The sequence below is a fragment of the Myiozetetes cayanensis genome, unplaced genomic scaffold, assembly GCF_022539395.1.
Source record: "Myiozetetes cayanensis isolate MyiCay16 unplaced genomic scaffold, myiCay2020 scf40, whole genome shotgun sequence".
NCBI lineage: Eukaryota > Metazoa > Chordata > Aves > Passeriformes > Tyrannidae > Myiozetetes > Myiozetetes cayanensis.
The window spans coordinates 739222-763879 of NW_026087632.1; the positions used below are offsets into that span (position 1 = coordinate 739222).

General features: G+C 50.5%; 2 protein-coding genes and 1 long non-coding RNA gene across 8 annotated transcripts in view; 1 reads left to right on the forward strand and 2 right to left on the reverse strand.

The window, feature by feature from the left end:
- Positions 1-7739, reverse strand: part of PHF2 (PHD finger protein 2) — a 74819-nt gene extending 67080 nt beyond the window's left edge. For both annotated transcript variants that reach the window (XM_050330239.1, XM_050330236.1), the window contains exon 1: positions 7208-7739. In XM_050330239.1, coding sequence (XP_050186196.1) covers positions 7208-7305 — 98 coding nt within the window. In that variant the 5' untranslated portion in view covers positions 7306-7739. The remainder of the gene's footprint in view (positions 1-7207) is intronic.
- LOC126647738 (uncharacterized) overlaps positions 1-24658 on the forward strand; it is an 853551-nt gene that overhangs the window by 575744 nt on the left and 253149 nt on the right. The window lies entirely within an intron of this gene.
- Positions 15170-24658, reverse strand: part of FAM120A (family with sequence similarity 120A) — a 51788-nt gene continuing 42299 nt past the window's right edge. For 2 of the 3 annotated variants that reach the window (XM_050330234.1, XM_050330233.1), the window contains exons 15-18: positions 24432-24569; positions 22844-22985; positions 19621-19717; positions 15170-17091 (exon numbers count right to left, since the gene is read on the reverse strand). In XM_050330234.1, the coding sequence (XP_050186191.1) occupies positions 16780-17091; positions 19621-19717; positions 22844-22985; positions 24432-24569 (689 nt within the window). In that variant the 3' untranslated portion in view covers positions 15170-16779. The remainder of the gene's footprint in view (positions 17092-19620; positions 19718-22843; positions 22986-24431; positions 24570-24658) is intronic. The other variant, XM_050330235.1, reaches the window with a different exon arrangement.

Genomic DNA, 24658 nt, shown 5'->3' on the forward strand with positions numbered 1-24658 from the left:
CTTCATAAGATAGTTTTAATGTCACAAACCATGTTTTGATGAAGTGCTTTGAGAGTTGTAAACCCACAGGCTGCCATACAGGAGAGAGCTGTCTGGGCTAGGAAAACACACTGAGTTTTTGGTGTAGATACATTTTACTGCTACTACAAAATGTATATTGGTCAGAAAGAAGAAAATATATTAAGGGAATATTAAAGATGGTGGGATTAAAGTTTTAGAAAGCCTTAGAGCGATTCTGTAACACTTTTTCTCTCCCCAGTTTCTTCCTATATAGTAATTACACTGCTTTGATAACTTTTTTTCAAGACATCTTAACCCATCTCCTTGACTGTAGGGCTATTCAGCACTAAGGAAAAAGTCCCCTTCTGCTTTCTGCTTGCAGAACTCATTTCTTTGTTGTGACATGGCTTTAACTTTTCTGATTAAGAGGCAGCACCCGGTCAGGTTGCTGCCATTCTGCTACTGCTCAACTCAGTAGGTACCCAAGTGCCTGAAGGACTCAACACAGTGAAGACAAAGGCTCAGAGCACTCAATAATCCACACCCTTTTTCTTTTTCCTTTTTTTTTTTTTTTAATGAAATATGAATTGTGCTTAACATTCATAACGTTTTCAGAGGTGAAATCTGGGTAAAACCCTCTGAAATTAAAAGAATTGCTATATACAAGAACTTTCTGTGATCTCTACTTGCTCTCAGGTACCAGAGGACCAGACAATGGTCATGTAGGCCACAGTTTCCCACATTACTGTCCACTCCTGGTATTACTTAGACTTGGATTTTCTAAAGCATCCTTGAATTAGCAGAATAATGCCATGATTTCTGAGCTGACACACCAAAACCTCCATGGCCAGGCCAGCTAAGCACTCATGGTAGCTAAATTCCTCTTTGCATAAACTAGAGTCATCAGTTCTTCTCACAACCAGACTCCATGGCAGTTGGCTGCTTTTTCAAACTGAAACCTCAGGCTCTTCTAACAGTCAAGATTAAACCCAAGAAACTCAGGCACTGTGAGCCTGGAGGTGTCCAGTGGTGATGCTCAGTTCCATGGCAAAGAACAGATCAAAGGAGAGGCACCTGCTCTCCTTCAGAGCCAGCTTTGTAGGCCAAGACGTTGCCCAGGCACCCACTGAAACCCACCCACAACCCAGGCAGTGGTGCAGAAGAGGAGAGAAGGCTCAGAAATGGGAAGCTGAAGCCCTTCTGGCATGAGAGGCTGAACAGGGAGCCTTTGCTATTGTTCAGCATTACGATACCACCATGGGAATGTTAAGGGTGAACACCAGTTTCTGTGCAAATTTGGTTTTTTGAGTAAGAATTCAACCCTTTTAATTCACACCAGAAGCAGGTTTTCAACCTCCCAGTGTATTTTCTCTGCAAGATAAAACCACAAATAAACTCAAGGCTAGGTTGGACCAGGCTTGGAGCAACCTGGCCTAGTGGAAGGTGCCCCTGCCCATGGCTGGGGATGGAACAAGGTGAGTTTTAAGGTCCCTTCCAAAACCAAACCATCCTGTGATTCCATAATTCTAGGATAAAACTTTGTCTTTGGAAACCTGATACACAAATTGAGGAGGATCTACTTCTAACAAATACTTTCAAATTATTTCTGCAGCTGTGATTGATACTGCAACAATCTGAGAGGTTCTCTGAGATCAGCTGAAAGCTTTAGTGGTATGTTAAAAACTCTGCCTCATTTTCCATCCTGAACCCCAGGCTCTTCCTCAGAGCACAAATGGAGGGGAAATGGTAAGACAAGAAGTTTATTCAGCCATGCCAAAGGACCAAGAACACAGCACTGACAACGTGGCAACACACACAACCGACTCGCTGCAGCATCCAGCCAGACCTGTGGTGCTCTGGAAGGTGGTGTTGGTCATCACTGTGTGATTACAGAATCCCAGCATGGTTTGGGTTGGAAGGGACCTTAAAGACCATCTATTTCCAACCCCATGGGCCATAGGCAGGGACACTTCCCACTAGACCAGGTTGCTCCAAGCCCCGTCCTTGAACACTTCCAAGGGTGGGGCAACAGTTACAAGTCAACAAACCCACCATCAGTACTGGGACAAGTGTGCCACACGTTCCTATCTCTGTGCAGCCCTGGACATTTAAAAAGAATTTAACTAGAGATATAAAATGGATTTGAAATGAAAAAAAGCTTCTTAAGTTCTCTGGTCAGCTTCCAACAGAATAAATAATACTGTGGTACTGAAAGGAAAGTCAAAGTGACAGCAATTTCAACCTGAAAACAAGAAGGGTTTAAGCAGTTTTAAGGTCCAATCTTCTTCACATTCCATACTGACACATCAGATTTTTAACACAAAAGTAGGTGTTTTTCTTTGTTTGGGTTGTTTTCTTTCTAAGGCAACCAACGCCCACAAAAGTGTCCATGCAGATACTTTATCCATAATAATTACCATGCTGCAAAGTAATTTCTAAACAACCTGGCTTGATTTTTTTTTTTTTTTTTTTTTTTTTTTGCTGGGAACAGAGGACGAGAGAAATCATTCTGCTATAGGCATTAGCATGGCTTATTCATGATAGCTGCTGTGGTCAGGTTCCCAGGGTGACTGAGGCTGTCATGCTGACTAACTCTTCAGGAAAACTTGAAGTAATCTGAAATTTTTAGTTATTTGAAAAACCTACACACCTTGGTCCTGTCTGAACTCGGCACACAAAAGGAAATCATTCTGTGCACAGCACAATTAACCTCAGGGACTCCCTCTGCTGTGATAATACCAAGGCAAACAACGCTGTAGTTTTAGGATTATCTTCATCTTCAATTTTTACCCAAGTTTCCAAATTTGCCTACAACTAGTGATAACCGTAAAACTGGGTAAAAAAGAGGAACTAGATGGTGCCATGCAAAACCAGACCTGTTTTTGAAAGGAACAACACTGAACATTCCATGAAGAACACAAAATCTCCCCCCACAGGGTTAACTTTGCAGAGTAGCACACTGTGCTTTCCTTAACTCTGTGCACTGGGGCATCCTGAGTAACCCAAATCATCATTTTAGGCTACTCTGACAACTGCATGAGCTGCTTTTAGGTAACTAAACCTTTTCCTTAAGTTACTGACTCTGCTAGGCCTGGGGCAAGAAGGCTCAAAGTTTACATACACATGGGATAACATAAAAAATACGAAAATACTTGTTATTTCATTTAGCAAGAACAACCCCAGCCTACAGCACCAGGTGTGTGTTATAAGAACAGGTAACAAAACACTGCCAAGAAAATGAATAATTTACCTCCCCTCACCTACAGCTGTAACGAGTAACCCCGTACAGATTTCTAGTGGAACAAACTCCTAAGAAAGGACTCGCATCTCCTTGGATGTGAGGTTCTGTCATCATGCACAACTTCTTCCAGCCCTCGGCAACTTGTCAGCAGCCCCACCCCTGCCACTCCCAGCTGCTGGGAAGGTGTGGGGGGAGCAGAGGATGTCCCTGAGGGGGCTCCCACCCCACACACAGTGCCACTGGTCACAGCCAGCCAGCAGTGTCACCTGGAAGCTGAGGAGAAGGCAGAGCTCCTCACCTCACACAGATGAACAGGCTGTTCCACCAAGGGGATGAACCACCTTGTCCCACATCATCTGTGCCCACAGGGGCTCTCCCGTGGCATGGCCAGCACCAAGCCCTTTGTCCAGCCAGGCCCACCCTGGAGATGGCAGAGTGTCCCTGGGCACTTGCTGAGTCTCAGCTTCTTCATACATCAAGGCCACTCCCTCCTCCTCCTCCTCCTTTCCTGGCCTTCTCCAAAGTCCAAAGAGCCCCACCCCAAGCACTCCCCACACCCTGGTGTCACTGCTGCCTGGTGCTGGCTAACAGGTGGAACGCACCAGGGCTCCTCCCTGGGATGGGATCCAAGAGGGTGAGGACCCTGCACAGGAGCTGGAGTGGCCAGGAAACCAGGAGCACCACGGGTGGGCTGTTCAGGGCAGAGCGCTGAGGCAGCTGAGCCCAAACAGCCACATAAAACAACACATGATCTGCACAAAAAGAGAAGTCAAACAGCCCCATGCCCACTTGAGTGTTATTGTCACTTGACTCTAAGATCACCTTCACCCTTTCCTGACAGCTGGAAGCTGCTTGTCTGGAGCAGCTCAGGCAAACAGAGAGCACAGGAATGATCCGACCTCAGTCTCATGAGGAGTCACAACCGGTGTCCTGTGAACACACCAGCAGCTCTGTGGCTCAGCACAGAAGTGTCCACAGGTCTCTGATGTCAGGCTCACAACAGAGGGGCCCAAAATCTTTCAGAGGAAGGCACAGCACTCACTGAAACATCAGCAACACCACCCCAGACAGGTCGCCACAGGCTGCTGGCACACAAAACAACACAGACACCTAATTTCCATCACAAGAAACCTGTCAGGTGTCCCTATCAATTCAGTCACCACGTGCAGGCCTAACACCTCAGTGATGGCAGTGGCCAGGCCAGCATAGTGACCACTCCAAGGTGTCACCCTCCCTGTCACACAGGAGGTTGGAGCCAGTGGGGAGGGGCCACCCTGACATTCCTCAGGATTAAGCAGCGCTTTCTGCAGAAAGATCTAACACCAATTCACAAGAGAAAAACTCCTGGAAAAGACAATAAAGACCACTGGTGACACCTAAAACCCCCAGAGAAGCCCGAATCCATCCCTGTGGCACAGATTTTGGGAAATGACATGGAGCAGCGATTCCCAAATTTTAGCCAGTGTCCTGTCAGCAAACTACCACGCACCTAGTGGTGGTCTGGAGAGCGCTCATCCCACACGTGGTGAGGGTTCCACCACCCTGTCTCCAGCTTCTAAACTGCAGTACACAAACCTAACACACTTCTGATAATTTGAAAATATCAACTTGCCATCAGAACCGCCAAAGTGGCCACAGAGAGGTTACCCAGCCTCAGATACGAGGGAGACTGTGACTGCTGTGGGGCTAAACCCACAAAAAACATTTCTTTAAATATTTGGGAACTCCCATCAGAAGGGAAACATGAAAACACCTGACCCACTTCTACAAAACCAAGCCAGAATTGTCACCCTTTTTTTCTGAAATGCACACTGTACATCATAATAACAAGAGACATAAGTATGATTAAATGATTAAAACCCTGGGCAAACCTCCTGAACATTACGCAGCTTGGCACACTCGCTCATTTCTGGAGGTAGCACCTATATAACACTGTATTTTTGCTTGCAGTGCTATATAACATTGTATTTTATTTTTGTTGCATTTCCATATAAACAGTAACACCAAGAGTGTTTTGAATGTCCAGGAGAGAGGCAATTTTATACAACTAAACCCTGATTTTTATTTCCTTTGTTGACTATTTATTTGTTTGCATAATACCAAGAAAAACAAACAGGACCATAGATAAACTGTTTGCTACTACATATTCCATGAACCTCTCAATAAAATTATCTCAGGTTTTGACACGGTGAGGAGTGAACTCCTCTTCAGTTTCCTTTCTTTAAAATCAACCTCTGGACACTACTGTGAGCTAAGGAAAAGGGGTGCAAACCCCCTGTCCCCCCCACAGTTCTACAAATCAATCCTGCCTCTTTATGCCACAAAACGAACACCTTTCCTTGTGCCATTGACCCTGAGCTGCCCACAAAAGGATCACTTGCTTGATCAGTTACAAGTAATCTCTTTCCACCCGTTTCAATCAAAATTCACCACCGTGTGCAGGCAGCTCAACTCCTTTTGCCGTTTACCTCTTCAGGAATCCACTCTGTCATCCCTGTGCTTGAAAATCTCGATTTTTTTTTCACGTTCTTAAACTTTCTGAGTTTCAAGTACACATGCTTGAGGCTTCTCTCCAGCCTCACCTCGTCATCTGTGCCCGAGTCCTCACTGGCACGGGCCAGCGCACGTCCTTCAAAGCCTCCTGTCCCGCACCACACGTGCAGAGCACCCTTCTGCCAGCACTGGCACTAGGACTGGCTATTTCTGTGTTTTCCTTCCTGTTTCTACGCAGCCTTTTGAATAGATGGCAGAACATCATTCCTAATGCCACGGTAAAGTTTCTCCGAACAGTTTTTTCTCCGCGCGCGGGAGATGCGCGGGTGCCTCAGGGCCCGCCCGAGCATCCCAGAGCCGCACGGGCAGCGCCTCTCGCCTCCCCCGCCCGCTGCTCGGAGGAGACGCTGGGCGCTGGTTCCGACCGAAGACAGGCACCCTAACCCGAATGAACCCCTGGCGTACAAAGCGCTCGTCCAGGTGATTTACCTGGTTTTTAACTGCACTTTTTACACTTTTATCGCTCCCGGGGAATCGCCGCGAAGCCGCTGACACTCCATCCTCCTCCTCCGTCACACCCGGAGGGAGCGAGGGCTCCTGCCGGGGGGGCTGCCCCTGCGCCTACCCCCCTCCACCTGCCGCCCCCCTTCCCCGGCACCGGCCGCCCGGGCGACCCGGGGGCTGCTGCGGCTCTCTCGGTCCCCCCCGAGCCGCCGCCTCCCGCCGACCCCACCGCACCAGGCACCGCCGAAGTTCCGCCGCCCGCCCCAACTCCGCCGCGGCCGCCCATTGTCTGCGCGCCGGGAGGCGCTTTGGGAGAAACGAGCCGAAAAGCCGAGTCCCCCGCCCCGCCCGGGCCCCCCGCCGCTCCCTGCCCGCGGCCCCGCCGGGCAGGCCCAGCCCGGGCCGGGCCGGCGCAGGGGTCCCGGGGAGCCGCCCGGGCGCGGGGTGGGCGCTGAGCCAGCGGGGTCTCCCCGGCCGCCTCCCGCGCCGAGCGGCTCCAGGGCGGGCGCTCCCGCAGCCCCCGGCCCGCCCCGGCCATGGCCGCCCTGTCACCGGGGAACACCCGCGGGGGGCCGGGGCGCCCGAGCCCTGCCCGGGCGGGAGGCCGAGGCAGCCGGGGCCGAGCCCGCTGACAGCGCGGCCGAGCCCCGCGTCCCCCGCCCCGGGCCCGGCTGCGGGAGGGACGCGGGGCGGCCCCGTCCCCCTCCCCGGGTGCGCACAATGGCCCCCGCCGCCCCCGGGGGGCTTCGGTGTCAGCGCGGGGGGAGCAGCTTTGTGCGGGGAACGCGGCCCCGGACCCCACAAAACACACAAAACCAGCGCGCGGGCAGCGCGGAGCGGCGCCGGGGCAGCGCCGGCTCCTCCTTCCCCGCGCCGGGAAGGCCTGCGGGAGGGAGCGCGGCGGCGGCGGCGGCGGGAGCACCGGGGGCGGCGGGGCCGGGGGGCCGGGGTGCGGGCGCGGTGCGTTACCTGCCGTGGAACCAGTCCTTGCAGGCGTCGCACTCGATCATGAAGCGGGTCACGTCGTAGGGCAGCCGGCAGATGCAATAGACGGGCACCGTCGCCATGTTCGCGCCGATCCGCTCCGCTCACGGCGCCCGCCCGCCCGGCCGAGCGGAGCGCGGCGAGTGCGGGCACGGCGGGGCCGGGGCGCGAGGGGGACGCGGGGGAAGGAGGGGAGAGAGGGGGGAAAACCGAAAGAATAAAAAAAATAATAAAAAAAATAACGCTAAAAAAAAAACCGCGGTGGTGGATTTAGGGCTCCAGAGGGGCAGGCGAGCGGTGCCGGAGGACGGGGAAGCGCTGCCCGGAGCCGGGGGCCATGGCCGGGTCCCGCCGCCCGCCGGCGCCGCGGGCCGGGGCTCTCTGTTGTTGTTGTTGTTGTTGTCCCTCCAGGATGGTGATTCCCGGTGCTCGGCGATCGCGGCGGTGCCCCCTGGTGACAGCCCGGCGCGGCCTCCCCGGCGGGCCCGGCCTTGCGTCAGCCCGGAGGGAGCGGGGCCGAGCGGGGCCGGGCCGGGCGGAGCGGAGCCGAGCGGGGGCTCCCCGGTCGGGGCCGGGGCGCGGCGGGGGCTCGGCGGAACGCGCGTGTTTGTGTTAACCCCCGCCTGCCGGGAGGGAGCTGCCCAGCCCGAGCGCCCCCGCCCGCCCCGCCGCGGGGCCTGCGGGGCGGTGCGGGGGGACCCGCGGCGGGGGCGCTCGGGGGTGCGGGGACGGGGGGACCCCGCTCGGGGCGCTCGGGGGGTGCCCGCGGGGAGCGGGGGGCTCCCGGTCTGCCCCAAGCACCAGGAAGCCCTGGGGAAGCGGCCGTAAGTGCGGTGCGACCCGCAGGAACAACGCCCGGAGCGGGTGTGCGGGTGGGGGCACACAGATATGCACCGGGGATGGTTCGCATCAAAAAAAAAAAACACGAAAGAATGAGCTTCTTTCTATTCACTGAAATCAAATTAGTGGGGGTTTAACCACCTGGGGGGTTTACTGGGCGTCTGGAGGAGATGGTCTTTAAGGTCGCCTCCGGCCCAAAGCACCCTGTGATTCTGTGACTGTGTGATTTCTGCCTCTAAAGTCACCACCTCCGCTCGCAGAGCCCTTTCCCTGCCGTGACACCAAAAGGGTGGTAATGAACACCTTGTTCCCACCAGGAACCGGATCCCAGCAGAATATGTGCTGTGAGGGGATGCTGAGGCACTGACTGACTGTGTACCCCAACCCTGCACATCTCCACCGGCCCCCTCCCACAGCAAAGGTGAAAGGGGAGCTGTGGAGTCTGAGCTGAGGCTGCTCCACCACGCCAACCAAGGCTCTGACAGAGGTTAAATGACCAGATTGTGGGGTTTTGGGGAGGACCTGTGTCCCCAAAGTGTTGCAAAAGCCACTGACACCTTTCCCTGAGGAGTGAGAACTTCCTACAGAGTGCTCGCAATGGGTCTCCCAGCTAAGGTGGGATTTTAATTTCATTATGATGAATTCAGCATCTTGAATCCTTTACATTTGGGGGTGTCAGGGGGAAACTTCTATTTGTCTTAGAGCAAAAAAGAAAATGGATATTTCACAGCCTTTTTTCATCAGTCTGCAAAAATCCTCAGAGTCACCTGTGGGAGACAAGGGAAATTCAAAGAGCCAAAAAAATTCAAATTTGAGTTTTTCTACAGCGAGGTGGCTGTTGTTGGCACAGACAGACCCCACTTTGGGTTGGTACAGACAGCCCTGCTGAAAAGGGGCTGCCTGGATGGTTCCCCTTGCCCACTGTGTGTGTACACGCACAGGAAGGACTGTCACACACAGGGCTGTGTGTGGGTGACACAGCCCCACCACAGGTGGCCTCTGACACATCCCCAAGTGCAGTGACATAGTGGGAGGCCACAGGCCCACGTCCCAAATTGTGACTCTGTGGGTTTGAGTGTCTCAAGATACACCAAGGGACCTGCTTCCTTCATCACGATGCACCACAAAAGGACCTGCCCCCTAAAAGCCTGTAAAACTCTACACTTAAATGGATCTGTCGTGGTTTTAATGGTTCACAGCTTCAGCCAGGAAGTAGAAGAGCACGTCCTGGGAGTAAGGTGGGATGGAGTAGAACAGCTCAGGAGCCATCCCAGAGCTGCACACACCTTTACACTGCTCCTCGTGCCAAGGACATCTCCCAGCACCGCTCAGCTCGGGGTTTAAATGAGCCCCTGGAGGCTGGGATGGCTACAGGACAGCCACGAGGATTCTGGGCTCTCTGCATTCTCTGCACACCCCAAACACCTGCACTGCAGCCTGAAGGGCTGCCCTCCCTTCCCGAAACCCGTGTTTTCATGTTATGGAGCATGGAGTCAATCAGCTGGATCAATGATCTTGGAGGCCTCTTCCAACTAAAATGATTCCACGACTATTCCCTGAAGCGCTTGTGAACACAGCAGCTCCTCCACGCCATGTCCTGTGCTCACCTCCCTCTCCCAGCTGTTCATGGGCTTTGCTCACCCAGCCCATACGAGCTGTGAAGAATTATACCCTCCCCACCTTTCCTCAGTCCCATGAGCATGTCCATGCAAACAGCTGTATTCCAAAGCACCCCCTGGAATTCCAGTGTTAGCGTGTCCCCCTGCAGTCATGGGTGAGCCATGAGTCACTGCAAAGGGCTTTGGTGTCACACTGACACTAAATTGTGTGTTTGTTGTCAGTCACTAGAACCTGCACAAGGTACGTTGGCAAAAATCCAAACTTCGAACCTTCCTGCCAGCTGTCAATAAAACTTATGAGTCTCTTTTATGAGATCTTAATTTTTCAGATATTTATTTTGTGTTATTGACTTTATTTTACTTATTTTCCTTGCTTTTATTCCATTTACTTGGGGGCCCAGGTAGAGGCAGGAGGGGAGGGCAGGAGCCTGCCCATGGTAGCAGCAGCAGCAGGGCAGCCTCAGTGACATTGTCCATGTCTTGTGTGCAGTTCTCACTAGATGTGACCTTCAGGGGAATAACTGAAATAAAATAAAAATGAAACAGACACAGGAGTGCCCAGTGCCCCTGGACTGGGGCAGGGAACAAGCAAAACCTCCACCCTCCTCCCTGCTGCACTCAGAGGAGTGAAAGGGGACTGGATCCTCATGCAGAAGAGCAAAACAAGGCAGGAGAGGGAGGGTCAGCAGGGAGCAGAGGACAGGCTGGGGGAGATGGGGCAGAGCTGGGTGCCAGCAGCCCGGCACAGCCCTGCTCAGGACACGGCCACTGTGGTCACCATGGCCACCACACTGGGGACTGCTCACCCAGGGTGGCTGGGCTGGGATCTGTCCCAGTGCACATCATGGCAGTGATGAGTGAGTCAGTGGCACCACTGTGACCTGTGGGTCACAGGACCATCTTATCACAGCATGTTTTGCATTGGGAGGGACCTTACAGACAATCCCATTCCACCCTCCTGCCATGAGCAGAGGCACCTTCCACTAGACCAGGTTGTTCACAGCCCTGTCCAACCCACAGTGCCTTCACTGTGCAGGGCTGTGGTGGGGGAGCCCTGTGGACCCCCTGGGCTGCTGGAGATCCAGAGCAGTGGGGATCATACCCCCAGCACAGCAAGGGTGCTGAGCACAGAGGGACTGCGGGTTCCCCAGGCAGAGGGTGAGACCTTTGCACACCCACCTGCCAGGGGCAGCAGCAGTGACAGCCCTGGTCCTGCTGCACATGGCAGCTGAGCCTCCAACCACACCTGAGCCTCCCCAACCACACCTGAGCCTCCCCAACCACACCTGAGCCCCCTAAACCATGCCTGAGCCCCTTAAACCATGCCTGAGCCCCCTAAACCATCCCTGAGACCCCTAAACCACTCCTGAACCCCCAGCACCGCTGGCCTGAGTAGAGCCACCCCAACGAAGAGTTAATCCCAGAGCCGACCCTGCTGGCAGCACTGCAGGCAAGAAGAATCCAAAGGCAGAAAGAAGGGGAAATCTGATCATATTTATCAGGATGTGCTGTACTGACCCCACCTCTCCCGGTTTTTCCTCGGCTGGGCTGCGCGTCGCTGCCAAAGTGGGACCAGGATCATCACTGGGTACAAGGGCAAGATGCAGCAAGTAGAAAAACTATTGGAAGAGATTCCATTTGGATCTCCAGGAATCAGGACTTGGTTGGCATATTTTGGGGGAAAAAGGCACATTCTGGGGGGAACCCGTGGCTCCTCCGGGGTCACTCCGCAGCTCCAGGAACATGTTTGCTGGCTCAGCTGCCAGGGCTCTGCCCATCCATGACGATTCATCACTTGCATTGGACCCAGTGTTTTATTTTTTACCCTGAGCTGGTTGCAGGCAGGAGCTGCCCCTGTCACCCCCTCACACGGTGTCCCTGTGCTGGGCCACGAGCGTTCCCTGCTCCAAAACTCCGGGAAGGAGGGAGATGCACATGAGCCCATTGCTGCCTCAGGTGGATCCCCACTTGTTCCTCCTCTCCCCACAGAGTTCCATGAGGGATCAGGGTGCATCCCTCGCTCCGGATGTTTGTTTTTCCCAAAGCCAAAGCAGCCAGGAGTTTCCCAGGTAAAGGAGAGCTTCCAAGTGTTTAGAACTTTTCTCTTTTGATTTGCTGAGAGCTGCTAGGAACCAGAAACCAGAGTAAAGTAGCACAGGTGAGCGCAGCTCTGACAGAGACCCGAAGCCAAGGGGCGTGGGCAGGGAGGAGCTTTGCCAGGGGTGGCACCCGGGGACACTCTCCTGGGACCTTACCCAGGAGGTGCTGTGTGGTCTGACACGAACAGCAGACCCCACTGCTGAGGGTGAACCCACTGAGGCTTCACCCCGGGGCACCACCTCAATGCAGCACCTGGAAGGGCAGTTGGGAACCTGGGGTGATCCGCCCCTCCAGCCCCACAGCAAAGTGTCTGCCCTTGACCATTCTGAAAGGCTCCAGGCACCTGTGAGTGTTGTGCCTCTGGGCTGGCACCCCCAGGAGACACCTGGTTCCAGTGCCACCCTCCTTCAGCAGTCAGAATCCTGCCAGCCAGCCCTCTGCTCCCATCCCATCCCTCGCAGTCCATTATTTCAGACCTTTCTGGAAATGGGTCGGAGGGCTTTGAGGGTCTCAGGTGGTTTTGATCCCCTGCAGTCCATGCCCACTTCTCGGCCTCGCTCCTGTGCTCGCGCTGTGCTGTGTTGTGCTTATCTCCAGGAACTAGAACAAGGATGTTTGCCCACAAAAAGTGCTGCCCTACCTCCACACGGCCCCTTCTCCAGCCACATCTTGTTCTTTCCTGTGGTGTATTAGGACCAACAATCCTTGGTTATTCCCAACAGTCCTTGGTTGGCTCCACAGCTATCAGTGTTTGAGGCACACGCATTAGCCCCTTATCTTCTGGGATTCTGCACTGTCCCACTCCACATCCCTCTTCATCCCACGGGGTGGGAGCCGCCCCTGCCCCCCCGGTGTGGTCGTACCTGACCGGACTCGGTTCACTTGGCAGGCTTTGGGTGCAATCCCAAGGATTACACGGACTGTCACCACCGAGGGAGCTGCCACCTGCCGTGGGGCTGGGGAACTGTGGGGCTGGGGAATTGTGGGGCTGGATAACGGTGCTTTGGGGCGCTGACAGCACTGAAGGACGTGTCCCGGCCTCACTCATCCCACGGCACAGGAGCGACAGCGCAGGAGCGATGGCTGGGCGGTCCCGTTCCCCCTCCTCGCAGGGACCAGGCGCTGGGGCTCCATCCCGGCTGCATCCCGGGTGTCACCAGAGCTGTCCAGCTGTGAGAACGGGGCCCCGCGGCCCTGCCTCCTGCAGGGCTCCCCACAGCCCCGGGGGACTCACCGCTCCGAGGGGTTTTGGCAGGGACCGGGAACACCGCGCGGCTCTGCCGGGCCGAGGGCCCTGCCCGTGACGCAGCGAGGCAGCGACAGCGCGGCCCCATCGCGGCCCCGCTCGGCCCCGCTCGGCCCTGCCCGGCAGGAGGGAAGGGAAATGACATGGGGGGGCCCTTCACCCTCCGCCCCCTCCGCCCGTCACACGGGAGAGAGCTGGGAACAACACCCGGGCTGGGCCGCCGGCTCTGCGCCCCCCCGAGCCCCGAATCGCCCCCGCTGCGATCGCCCTTCCACTGTCCCAGGCTCAGCCCCTGCCCGGTGCTCCGGCACACGCCGATGGTCGCCGCTCGTTAACACAAACAATTAGCGAGCGCAGCCAGCGAGAGCCCGGATGCTGCCGCCGCTGGCACGGCACGGGCAGCGGCCACAGGTCCCGCCCAAACGGCGGATTCTGCCGGTTTAACTCTTGTCTGGGAGCTGCATAAGGAGATATTGGTCACACAGGGAGCGCTCCGTCCCGCGAGGGCGGTCAGACCCTGGAACAGGCTTCCTGGAGGGGTGGTCGGTGCCCTAAACTGTCAGTGTTCAAGGGCATTTGAACAATGCCCTTAATAATGTGCTTTAATTTTTGGTCTGCCCTGAAGGGCTCCAGCAGTTGGACCTAATGATCCTTGTGGGACCTTTCCAACTGAAATATCCTATGCTATCCTATCCTAACCCATCCTATCCTATCCTATATCCTATCCTATCCTATCCTATCCTATCCTATCCTATCCTACCCTATCCTATCCTATAATTCTCTTCTTTTCTATCCTATTCATAAACTCAGGTGTAAAATGTGTTCTTCAGGACCAAGCCCAGGCAGCATTCCCTGATCATTCCACAGGATCATTGATCGCAGGGTCAGTCTAGCTCTTTGGGAGAGGACTCAATGAACGCAAAACGCCTCTCTCCTACAGGAAGCAGCTCAGGACAGCAGGCAGGCAGCCCTGTCCTTGTCCCCGAGGGGGCAGATTCAGAGAGCATCACTGGGCTCTCCCAGCACATCCATCCCTGCTCAGTCCCCGTGCACCCACCACCCCACCCCAATCCCCCAATGCTGACCCACTGCAGGCAGCAAAAACACGTCTGGTGCTGTCCCTGGGTCTGACCACGATGCTCCCAGCCAGGAAACAGGTACCTGAGGGATCCTCCGCTGCTGCTTCCACCAGCACCTCCCGACAGCCGAAGGCTCCTCCTCCCACCCCAGTGTGGCCTCAGTCCCTCCAGGGCAATGGCAGGGCTTTAAATGGGGCACACGGAAAACCCGGCCTCCAGGTCAGGGACACACACACCACACGAGCCAAACTTCTTCAGCAGGATTTCTGGAAAAAGTAAATGCAGCACCTGGCACTGGGGCCATGAAATTGTTCATCTGCTGGACCCTCACACCCTAATCCTGGTCACACTGTGGTGGACAGCTCGTCACACCTCGGCTGCCTGTGGAAAACGCTGCTGGCACAGTGACACCGAGGGGACTGGCACGGGCACACCAGGGACCTTCCCATGCACCCTTGGGTTTGTTGATGGGTATTCCAACATGCACCAGGGTGTAAATACGCAGCTCCTCACGTTCTGTCAGGTGGATCCGTGATGTAGAACAAACCCCTGTTCCAGAGTTCCCAGCTCTGCAGAGCTGGCACAGGCATTGCCCACCACCTTGTGTATCAAGCTCTGCAAGCACCTGGGGCTGATCTTTCTCTTCTTTCAACAACTGCCTCCATTACTTCTGTCCTATTTGCAACTCATCGACCACCTGACATTTAAAGGGGACATCTGAAGGAGCTGCACACACCAGCAAGGCCAGAACTCGACTCTGACCAGTGCAGTGTCCCCCAGCAGCAGGGAAATCACAGAATGGTTTGGGTTGGAAGGGTTCAAGATCATCCAGTCCCACCCCCTGCCGTGGGCAGGGACACCTTCCACTATCCCAGGCTGCTCCAAGTCCCATCCAACCTGGCCTTGGACACTTCCAGGGAAGACACCAAAGGCCATGCTTCCCTCCTCCGCCTTCTGGGAAGGCACCACGGAGCCTGCCAACTCAACCACTTGACTTGGGCGTAGGAAAAACTTTTATTTACATGTTAATTAAAAAAATACTTGACAAAAAAGGCATACAGTATTTTATACTAAAAGAATAAAGATTTTTATTAAGCACTGTAAGTTGCATTCAATAGCCTTCAAAGACACCACACCACAATCCATCTACAACCAGCCAAACCCAACAGTAGTTCATTCTTGCACAATCCATGAGTTGGGGCAGAACTCCCTTCAACTTACATTAAGATACCTACTTAGCTCTGGCGGGCAGGGAATGGGGAATTACACCTCATTTCTGATCACTAATGTGTGATGAAGAGCATCAGGAGAATTATATGAAAACGAATATAAAGAAATGATTCTGATTTTGAAGTACATTAAGTTTGGAAACACTAACAAAAACATCAAAATGATACAGGTATATTTGCTTATACTAAATTCTTGATGGGAAAGTTCTCAAGAACAAGCCATTTGTTTCCTGCTACAGAAGGGGGGTACTTTTTTTTTTTTGAAGATCAAAGCGTTTTTTTTTTTTGTTTTTCACAGAATTTCATATTTGCTAATATGAAGGCATAAAACAGCAACAGAGAACAATAATGCATACAGCAATGAGTACACCAGGGTAACGTTGATATTCAAAACGGCTAGATAATTTTTTTTTTTAAAGTTTTAGAATAAATGCAACAGAGGTCAATAATCACAAAATTTTAAGGTTAGAGCAAGATCAGTCAATGACTAAACATAGTTAACATCTTTTATAGGACTATTACTGATTATTAGCTTTTTTTGTTTTGCAAATGGGCACAGTACTTGTAAGAATGGAAGAAAGAGGACAATAACATGCATAATATTAACTACACACTTTAAAAATCATGAACCATGCAGAAGTTTAGCTCAAATAGTAGTACTAATGGTCTACGTCTGATTCAAAACCACATAGTTCATTGATCACGGATGCATGGTATTAGTCACAAAAAGTTTCCCAACACATTGTGTTTGTTTTGAAAGGTCGTTTGCATCTTCTATGATTTCAAGTTTATCTCCGTTTAACTCGCTCGTAACGTATATGTATGATGTCTATTGAACTCAGCAGAACTGCAAGTGTTACTGAGAATTGGTAGTTTCGAGAGTTTTGCACATTTTTTAAACACAAAAGAACCACGGCAACGGTGATGAGATTTCAGAAAGAAAAAACTGTGGTTGTGCCTTTTTCCCCCCATAATCATGAAATCAAAGCCTTAAAGAAAGCTTTATTGTGACACAGTAATGCAAAATCAAATATAATGGCATACATATGGTGCCAAGTACTAAAAATTATAGTTTTAAGCTATATATACTTAAAGACTGCCAAAATTTGTTTTCTTTATATTTCAAAAAACAAAACTACAAGCTTTTGTCATAACCAGTTTAAACTTTATGTATACTTCATTTTAAGTGCGGGAGTCAAATGCTCTTCATTCTCTTTTTTTTTTTTTTGTTTTTGTTTTATTGTAGCATTTTGACTACAACTGGTTAAAACTAAAAAAATGTGTTGTTTAAATCTCTGACATCAAAGAGGGATCCGAATTTCCAAAGTCCTCATTTTTCTCTTACGGAAAGGAAAAAATGTACGTAACTGTAGGCTCTCTTTCTTTCCAGATATTCCTAATCCTGACCCTTCCCAACATCCTTCACCCTCTATAAAAAATAAGTTTACTCTTCTTTTTTTAAGACAGTGGCCTCAAGAGCATCATCTTTATGGCAAACACTGTCTGCATTTAGTGCATTTAAGTGAGGATTCGTATTGCACATTTTAGAGTCATTACTCAAGGCACTTTCAGACTGATTGGAAGCCCTGATGTCTCCTGTGTTCCCATTCATCTGGGAAGCTGGTTTTTCCTCAGTCACAACTCCATTTTCAGCCAGGGATCCATCTGAAGACACAAGTGAGGATTTAGATTCCTCGGATTTTGACTTAAGTTCTTTGGCTACTTCTTCTGCTGAAGCAGCGTAAGGAGGTTTGCCCTAGTTGTTAAAAAAAAAGAGAATTACTGAAGAACCAGTGCTATAAATGTATATAAATCTATAACTGTACAGTCTGATACAAGGATGCCACAACAGGCAGCATGCAGGGCGCAGGATCGTGAGTGAACATGAAATATTAGGCATTTGCTGAAAGAAGTGGCCAAAAAAAAATACACTGAGGAGAGGATTTTCAGTGTTCCCCAGAGCCTCCCGATGCTCCTGGGGCAAATGCCTTAGTTCCAACCACGATGTTTCACTTATTTCACAACATCAGAGGTACATAAATGTCTGGAAACACCAAAACTGAGAATCAAGGTACAGCTGAACTCTGCTTCTTGGTTCATGTGTGCTGTGATTTAATGGCAGGGTTACATGTTGCTCAAATTCAAGCCCCACTGTTTTCAGACAGCATTTAAAGGAGTGCAGAGGCACCATGCAGTGTTCTCTGCACCAGGCCATATGCTTCCAACGTTAGGAGAGGGGTTTCATACAAAAAGCATATAGTAAAATCTTACAAGACTGAGTAGAGCCATAAAACCCAGACTGATGCAGCATACAATTAGTTATAAAGTATCTATAATTAATCTTAGCATTCCAGAAACATAAGAGGCTTTCAGCAAACCAAAATAAGCAGGTTGGGCTGCTAGGAAGCAGTGCACTGGTCTGTCACACTGTTCACAAAGTCAAGTGCTAAGAAATGGCTTAAAACAGGGACACCTGATACACCTCAAACAGCAGCAAACCCCTCCCCTGTTACCTGCCAGAACAGCGTGTTAGTGCTGCACTGAGCTGCTGAAGGATTCTACAGAAGGATTTTGCAGGTGAGCCAGCACTGCTGTTCTCCAGCATTCTCATTACCCAGATAATCACCAGCAACTCGCAGTCCCACTGCACAGGTAAGGGACTGGCCCCTGAGGACAAGGGACACTGATCACCCGTGTCCGTGGGCCTCTTTGTAGGGGTTACTGCGCCCAGTTCTCAAGACATGCTTTTGTTTCTTTACAGACCAAGAGTGAAAGGTCTCATGCTGGCACAAAAAAAAGGCCGGTCTGATGTGTTTGGTGAATACAAACAGCTCATTTTGGTCACATTCCCAGCCCTTGGGGAGGGGGTGACTCGGGGTGAGCCTGGCCCCCCACAGACACCCCTCCTCAATCCTGGGGCTGTGAGCTCAGGGTACACCAGCACCACTCAGCCTGAACTGGGCATCAGAGTCTACTCACTACACGTGAAGTTTCCTAAGTTCTCCCTGCCACGTGCATTTCAAATCACCTTTTGTCCTCTTCCTGTACAAGGAACATACTAGAGGGACTTGATGACCACAGAATTCAGAGAGCTCAGGACCAGTCCACAGAAAATGCCATTTATCTTTCTTCTCCAGGCATAATTTTGCACACAGGTCCTTGTGATCACAAGTATTTACCATCCAAATTACACATCATTAATAAAAATGTGAATATCCAACCTTGATGGCACTTGCCAACACACCTGCAGGTACTACCTGAACTACACTTCCACATCGTACACCTACAGTAAGCCTGGAATATTTGGGAGGAACTTTTCAGGCTTTCCTTTATTTCAAAGGTTAAAGTACTCAGAAATTAGATACTCTATCATTAACACAGTGGTTTCTCTTCTATTTAAAGATGTAAAGTTTCAGATCCATAGGTACAGTTGTAAATATACAGAGTCTGTGTACACAGAAAATTAACTAGGAAGTGAAGTATCTGAATTTTTACACCTAAAACCCAGGAAGTTTTACTGGAAGTTGAGTTGCTTCACTATCTACTGGAGAACATTCTCTCTCTTACTGTCTGGCACCTGCAAACACCCCCTACTCTCAGGTGTCCCTGACAAATGGCATGTCCATATGACATATTTATTGTGGAAGTTCTTCCAACTATTTCCTACTCATTCCTCTGTCACAGTCCAAACTGCAGAGCAGCCAGAACGATGGAAAAGGGAAGAAAACAGAACCCTGAAGCAACAGGCAGAGATCACAGAGATCAGCAGCTCGAGTCAGCTGTACTTGAAGGATCCATGGAAAAGACAAAAGTCGTGATCCATGGACGCCTCTCAGGTTGTCACCAGAAAGGAACCTGTGTGCTCATGGGGCAAGGGCTGCTCTGCTATTCCCAAGAAGTTTACAGTCAGCTCTTTTATCTGGAGCCCTCCAGCAGCAAAGATCCTTCACTGCTACAAACTTTCCTCCATGAGGTTGGACCACGGTCCCAGAAAAGGAACTGGGGAACAGTGAGGGCGGGAACAGAACTGCTAATTTGTTTCAGCTTTGTATTTCTCCCACTTTCCTAAATTTTCTTCTACTCCCACGACTGGTTCGAGCAGCGTAGGCACAGGACTCATGTCAAAGTACATTCTTCCACGTGTGTCTTTAGAAGCAAAGTTCGCTTTAAGCGAGATGTGACACCAGCTTGTCCTGGTACAGCTCACAGCCACTTTGAGCTGGTCTGGAGCCCAGCCCAGCCCAGCCTGTCCCACAGAGCCAAGTCAGGCACTTGGTTTCATTACCTGAATTGCTCCCTGGCTTTTATAACCTCGCCCATAGTACCTTCCGCCTCTTCCGAAAGTTCTTATCACCGGAGTGGAGATAACTCCTCTGGGACGCCTGCAGCGGTGGGGGAGAGAGGACAAAACAATCACACATCAGAGCTTTGTTTACAACTCTTCTTTTACATCTCATTTTGCTGGAATATCTTTTTCCCTAGCTTTACTGTCTTTACTTCCTTAAGCACATGTCTTTAGAGAAGCAAGATGATTAATTCTGAATCACAGGGTTCTACTGCTCCCAAGTGTACCAAACCCAACAAACCTTTCGGGTTTGGAGTGATAAAATGCCTTTTTCTGTATTTCCTTTCTAGAAAAACAATGAATGATACTTTCAAGCTCTACAAAACATTATCCAAGTGCCAAATTATCCTCACAGCACTTTAAAACCAGAGCTCAAAATACTTTCACCTTACAAAAATAGCAATTTGAACCACTTAGAAGGCCATTTTCCCCATTTAGTAACACTTACCCCATATAAACGCATGAGACAGACAGGATTTGATAAAAGAAAGTGAGGCAAAACACAAAACTGCTTTGTTTTTGATGGGAGAATACAAAATTTTCTAAGAAACTGAGGGAATAAAGGAGTTTCATCCATATCTGGCGTGTGGCAATTGATAAGCTGGGATGCTTTCCTGTGGAGGCTCTCAACTTGGACACACTGGGTGGTGATTTTTGGTGTGATTGAGTACAGATTAGATCAGATCAAAACAAACTTTCTCCCCTTTGGCCTCAAGTTGGGCCAGGGAAGGTTTAGATTACATATCAGGAACAATTTCTTGATGGAAAGGGTTGTGAAGCCCTGGCACAGGCTGCCCAGAGCAGTGCTGGAGTCACCACTAGAAGTGTTCAAAAAAATGTGTTTGTGGCACCTGGGGACACGGTTCAGTGGTGAACATGGTGGTGGTGTTGGGTTGGTGGCTGGATGTGACAATCCCAGAGGTCTTTTCCAACCATCACGATTCCATGATTCAGCTAAAAGTGTTTTAGTCCCATCAACTGTAGCAACTCAACTTCCCCATCATTATGCCAAGGATACCACTCCCCTAAAAATGCCTTTTGTTTTCTTTACTAGAAATATTGGATTGCTCTAGAAGTGTGGCATTGCTCTGTGTTTCCTCTGGATCCGCTGCCTGATTCCAGCAGGTCCCCACGTGACACTGGCCTGTGCCCCCCTGTCTCTTCACACACGCTGTGAATGCCCACATTGGGCACTAAGAAACTAAATTCTGCAAGAGCAGAGAATGAAGAGGGAAAAGCTGTGGTTTGCATGTGAGTCACCCTCACTGCCTTCCTTCCTCACCCTGCCCACTGGCTCTCTTTGTACAAGGTGAAAGTGTGCCCTTTAAGGAGCTGAGCAAGACTTTTCCCCCTCAGGAAATCACAGAGAATACATTGCTGGGTCCAAGCCAATACTAAACAGCTGGTGTAATTTTACACAATAAGAACATCTGAGCTCAGTGTTGCAGAGACGTGAGACAATGGGGTGAACAAGCCTGACTCAATCCCTCTACTGGAACAGATAAAAGTGGAATACAAGTGTGCAGGACTGGGCAATCAACTGAGACAACCTGCTGTGCTGTTTCCTAGCCCTGATCTTTGGTAGGAAACAACCTCTGCCAGCAAGGACTCCAGTTGTTGAAGCGCCTGGAAGTTTAGGCTGGATCTCAGGGAAAGGTTCTTCCCCCAGAGGGTGGTTGGGCACAGAACAGGCTCCCCAGGGCAGCGGGCACAGCCCTCTTCAGGAGATGGAGGAACTTCTATCCTGCATGTGTGTGTCAATGTAAGGCAGCTCTGAGCCTGAGGGTGCCCCAGACCCCCCTCGGGGTGCTCTGGCAGACAGAGGCCTCTCCCACAGAGTGCAGGTCAGGAGGCCGCTCTCCTGTTCATGCATCCTCGTGAAAAATAGAACTGATCACCTCTCAGTAACCCCATTTCACTGGTGAAAAAGGTTGTTTTGTCCACTGATACCCAAAAGAGCCTCGTGCCTCCTCACCTTCGCTCATTCCCACTGTCTCCAGCTGCTGCTCTGGAGCAGCACAGGAGCCCCATGAAGCCCACACAGGCACCTGATAGTTGTCTGAAACAACTAAAACAACACTCAGTGCTTTTGTTTTGGCAACTAAATCTCATTCTAGAGAATTAAGTGTCCTCAAAGGTCAGCCTTGCTCTCACATCAATGCTGTGTGCTGTTGATGAACCTGCTCATCTTCATTTCTGCTGCTCCTGCCTCCCCCCCTCCCCGCAGCTGCTCCATTCTCCCAGGGCTTCAGATCAACCCATCTCCTCACTCAGCCCAACAAGACAAGCATTCCAACAGCTCTGGCTGACCCCAGCATGAAGCTTTATAGTGCACATTCGAGTACATTAACAGAGAGAGGAATTCATGCAGTGCAGACTTAGTCCTTCAGACTGCAGTTCCCTAGCTCAGGGTGACACAAACACACCAACTTTACTCCATTCCTAACAGAGACAAATATAATATCTGAATCATGTTACTCTGGAATTGCCTCCTGTAATGGAGAACGTTAATTAAAGGTAAGAGTTCTCAAAGGCACAGAACCAGCAAACCTATGGAAAAAACATAATCTTAAAAGTAATGGACTAGATATTTCTTTAATAAAGTACTTGTTTCTCAGACCTGTTGTGCCCCTGTAACTTCAGCTGTAGTTCAATGAAGTGGTAGAGCTGAAGAAATTAATATTCTTTTAAGCACAACTCCCACCATGACTGTAACAGAGAACTATTAACCCTAGAAGTGTCCTTCAGGTGATTTCTGCTTCACAGAAGAATTACACAATGTAGTTATTAAAAATGTTATCATAGTTCTTAGAAAATGTCCTGCCATGAAACAGAAGGGAATTGAATGTAATGTGTTTATTGATTTCAGGGAAGAGAAAGCCCCTCACTCATTTCCTCATGCAAAACAAACCTCTGTGCGTGTATATCTCTGTCTCAGACTGAGCATGAATTTTATTTGCACATAGATGCTTATACCTACCTGAATAACTGATTAAAAAAAATTTAAAAGGAATGTCAATGCTTTTCTTGAATATTCAGCAGGTATAGTTGACCTCAGGTGTCCTAAAACGTGTCATATGCAGTCTCTACTTTTCCCTGCTTTCCTTGTTTCCCCCAGTCATTAAATCCCACGTGAGAAGCACGTTGCCAGGCTGGCACTTACCCTCTGGCTGGTCCTCCCACGGACACCACCTGCAGAGGAAATGGCCCTCTCCCCCCTCGTCCACGTCTGCTTCCAGCCCAATGGCCGACTACAGTGCCGGCAATTTCAAGTTTCCCTCCCTGAGAAGGAATAGGTTGGACTCCTGCACATAAAAGCAAAACCAAACCTTGATCTTCACAATCATCACAGTAAAAGTTCCAAATGAATGGAAAGCTGCTTTGCCCAGATTTCACCACATATCCCATTTCCCCTACGGACACTGTGAGACTGTTGCTCATTTTGTGGTATTTCAGAAGTGTTAGAACTCCAAGAATCTGTTCCCCCACCACCATTTTTTTAAAAACAGATATGAATTCTGAAAAGAAAAATTAACTCATATGAGTGCTTCAGTTTCAGTGATTACAAATATACTTGAGATAAGCCTCAAGAAACAAGGGGAACTTTACAAGCTTGTTGAAGATTGTTTTCTTTCCTGCACTCCCAATGAAGAAGTAATTCTTGCAGGTTCAAGGCACTTTTTAGCCAACACCAAGTATCAGCATAAACCACACAGATTATATTTGCAGTAAAGAATTTACTAGGTAGGATTAGCTGTACTAAGTTGTTATAAAAATGTAGCATTTAAATTGATCTCAGTGTAGAAGGTGGGTTTATCCTTCCCCTTCCAAGAAAGCAGCTAAAATTGCAGTCTAAAATGCAACTGTAGCTGCTGTTCAAGTTGCTTATATCTTAATACCGGCGTTTTGCCCTTAAAATTCAACTCTGGGGTATAACATGTATTTTAAGAAATCCATGTAAGTGGGACTGAGCCAGATGTTACTGGTAAGACCATCAGCACCAAAAGGGTTACAAACCACAGCATTTATGCAGCCACAATTAGTCTCCAAATGTTAATAGGCTGGGAACTACACTACTGATTACATCCAGAGGGTTCCTACTTCCCTGTGCAAGTCCTTCAGCTCGAAATGCAGATGGTTTGCAGGGGCAGAGTTATTCACACATGAAGCATTAGAGGTATGTTTGCTCTTAGGATAAAAGCTTAGAGGCCAGAAAGAACAGCTAAATAAATAGGAAAAAATTACCCTGAATGGGGGATTGGAATCAACAGGTTTCCATCATCCCACCTCACACGGGAGCTAAGCAACGGGCACACTGGTAGGGGAACTAAATCCCACTCCTGTGTCCATGCCAGCTCTGATGCCAGCAGGGAAGGGATCAGCAGTAACAGTGAAGTCAGTCATGTCTACACTGCGTTTCTGCAAAAAGCTCAACTGCTCTCAGAGTTTGGAAAATGCCTGTTAATAGGGTGAGGCAGAGTCCAGCGGGTTACAGATCCCCCCTTGCCTTTTGGGCACAGGAGCCAGCCCACCCCGTTGGGTTTCCGGGCTCTCCTGACTCGGAGGAGGGTTTCTAGGCGTGAGGGGAGGCTGGCGGCAGGGACGTAGAGCAGAGCGGACAGCAGGCTCTGGAGAGGGAAGCTGAGACAGTTAGGGAGACAGGGAGTCAGAAGGAAAGCCTCAGACCAAACCGTACAGTGGAGGGAAGCCGTTGCCAGAAGCTCTAAGAAAAGGGTTTGGGGTATAATTACCGCCCTGAAACTTGCTAGTCCTGTTGCTGTCATTGCCAGAGAAGGCTCCGGAGTGTCCTGCCGCTGCCGCCACCCGGAAGGCCCGGTAAGCGCCTGTGGCTACTGTTTCCCCATAAGGGCCTCCGAAGCCATAGACTCCTGTTAGACCCAGGGTAAAGAAAGACAGGGGAAAAGCTGTGAGGGGGCCAGGCATCTGGGAAGGCCCCAGCAGGGAGGTTGCTGCCTCC